We start from the raw sequence: 1,331 nt of genomic DNA on the forward strand, positions 1-1,331 counted from the left end.
GATGATCAAGAGAAGCAAAGTAAAGGAGAAGCTTACCTTTCCTCACGAATCCTCCTTCCTTCAAGTCCAGGAGGCCCGTGGAAGCATCCTCGACAGCATTGACCGCGGGGTTGTTCTTCATGGAGTCAAAATGCAGATGCTTTGTAAGTCTATTTATTTCTTCTTGTGACACTTCTTTGCCTGGGACAGAATTGCGTTATCAGCTCAGCATCATTTAGGAAATAAATGTTAAATAAATAGGTAGAATTATAATGATCGAGGCCAACTTTATGAACTGTAAGGTATGCGACACACGGGCATTTCCGAAAGATAATGATCAACAACAACAAAAGTTTCACAGCCCTGGACACGCAACTGACCCGCCAAATACAAAACACCGCGTCGCCTCACCAAGGAAGCCAGCGACTTTTCTGATGACTGCAGGTAAGTCTTCCTTCAGCTGATCGTACGTCAAGATAAGGAGATTTAGATGACTACGTCTTTCCCAGGCCTCTCTCAGGTGCTCCCAGAAGGGGGACCACATAACTGAGGTAAAAGAGATTAGCCGAGTGGGAAAAAACATGAAAATGTCACATTTCAATATATATTTCTGATGTCTGTATTTATCAGTATGAAACTTGTGTTTCAACGTATCATATTTTCTGTTTTTTTTTTATTTTAAGCTATGAAACAAATAAATAACAATATAATTTATTCTCCTTCTTCAAACAACAAACAGCATAAATGACGAAATCATGTAGAAATTCAAATCATTATCTGAAAAGTGTGTGCTCACCTTGTTCTTTAATGAAGTAGCTAAAGAACGCCCCGAAATCTCCCTGAAAACCGTGCGTGATCCACATCCGGTGGTGATGGTAATATGACACAACAACATCTCGTGGATCTCTCGCTACGTAAATTACCTGAAGAAGATTATACTGTTATTCTACTCATTCCTACTGATTAATGTATGTTGGAGACTTGTATACTTTATATGGGTTGTTTTTTTAGGGGAATCACAATGATGAATATTGCAAGCCACAATCATCTGACTACTGTTTCCGCTCCTTATGAACTGAACCTAATCACCACTGAAGCTAATTAGCACCATTATTTAGAGGCTAATCTAATAAGTCCCTGGACACACCTTGCAAGTGTCAAGGATTTTGGGCGGGAGGAGCGAGAAGGGCATATGGGTTTTGATACATCTTGGTTCCTCGAGTCTGAGGACCTGCGCCAGACGATCGCCGGGTTTGGGCAGCGATTTCAGCTTCCCTTTTAATTCTGGTCGCTGAAACACGGCAGCGTCCAGCACGTGATCGGCCCTGGCGGAAAAGGGTCATTTGAGTGCC

General features: G+C 41.9%; 1 protein-coding gene across 2 annotated transcripts in view; it reads right to left on the reverse strand.

Annotated features, from left to right (window-relative positions):
• The window catches only part of LOC119593980 (luciferin sulfotransferase-like), a 10,748-nt gene that overhangs the window by 1,650 nt on the left and 7,767 nt on the right, over positions 1–1,331 (reverse strand). For both annotated transcript variants that reach the window (XM_037943002.1, XM_037943001.1), the window contains exons 4-7: positions 1,127–1,304; positions 776–902; positions 391–525; positions 37–180 (exon numbers count right to left, since the gene is read on the reverse strand). In XM_037943002.1, coding sequence (XP_037798930.1) covers positions 37–180; positions 391–525; positions 776–902; positions 1,127–1,304 — 584 coding nt within the window. The remainder of the gene's footprint in view (positions 1–36; positions 181–390; positions 526–775; positions 903–1,126; positions 1,305–1,331) is intronic.

The sequence above is a fragment of the Penaeus monodon genome, chromosome 33, assembly GCF_015228065.2.
Source record: "Penaeus monodon isolate SGIC_2016 chromosome 33, NSTDA_Pmon_1, whole genome shotgun sequence".
NCBI classification, from domain to species: Eukaryota; Metazoa; Arthropoda; class Malacostraca; order Decapoda; family Penaeidae; genus Penaeus; species Penaeus monodon.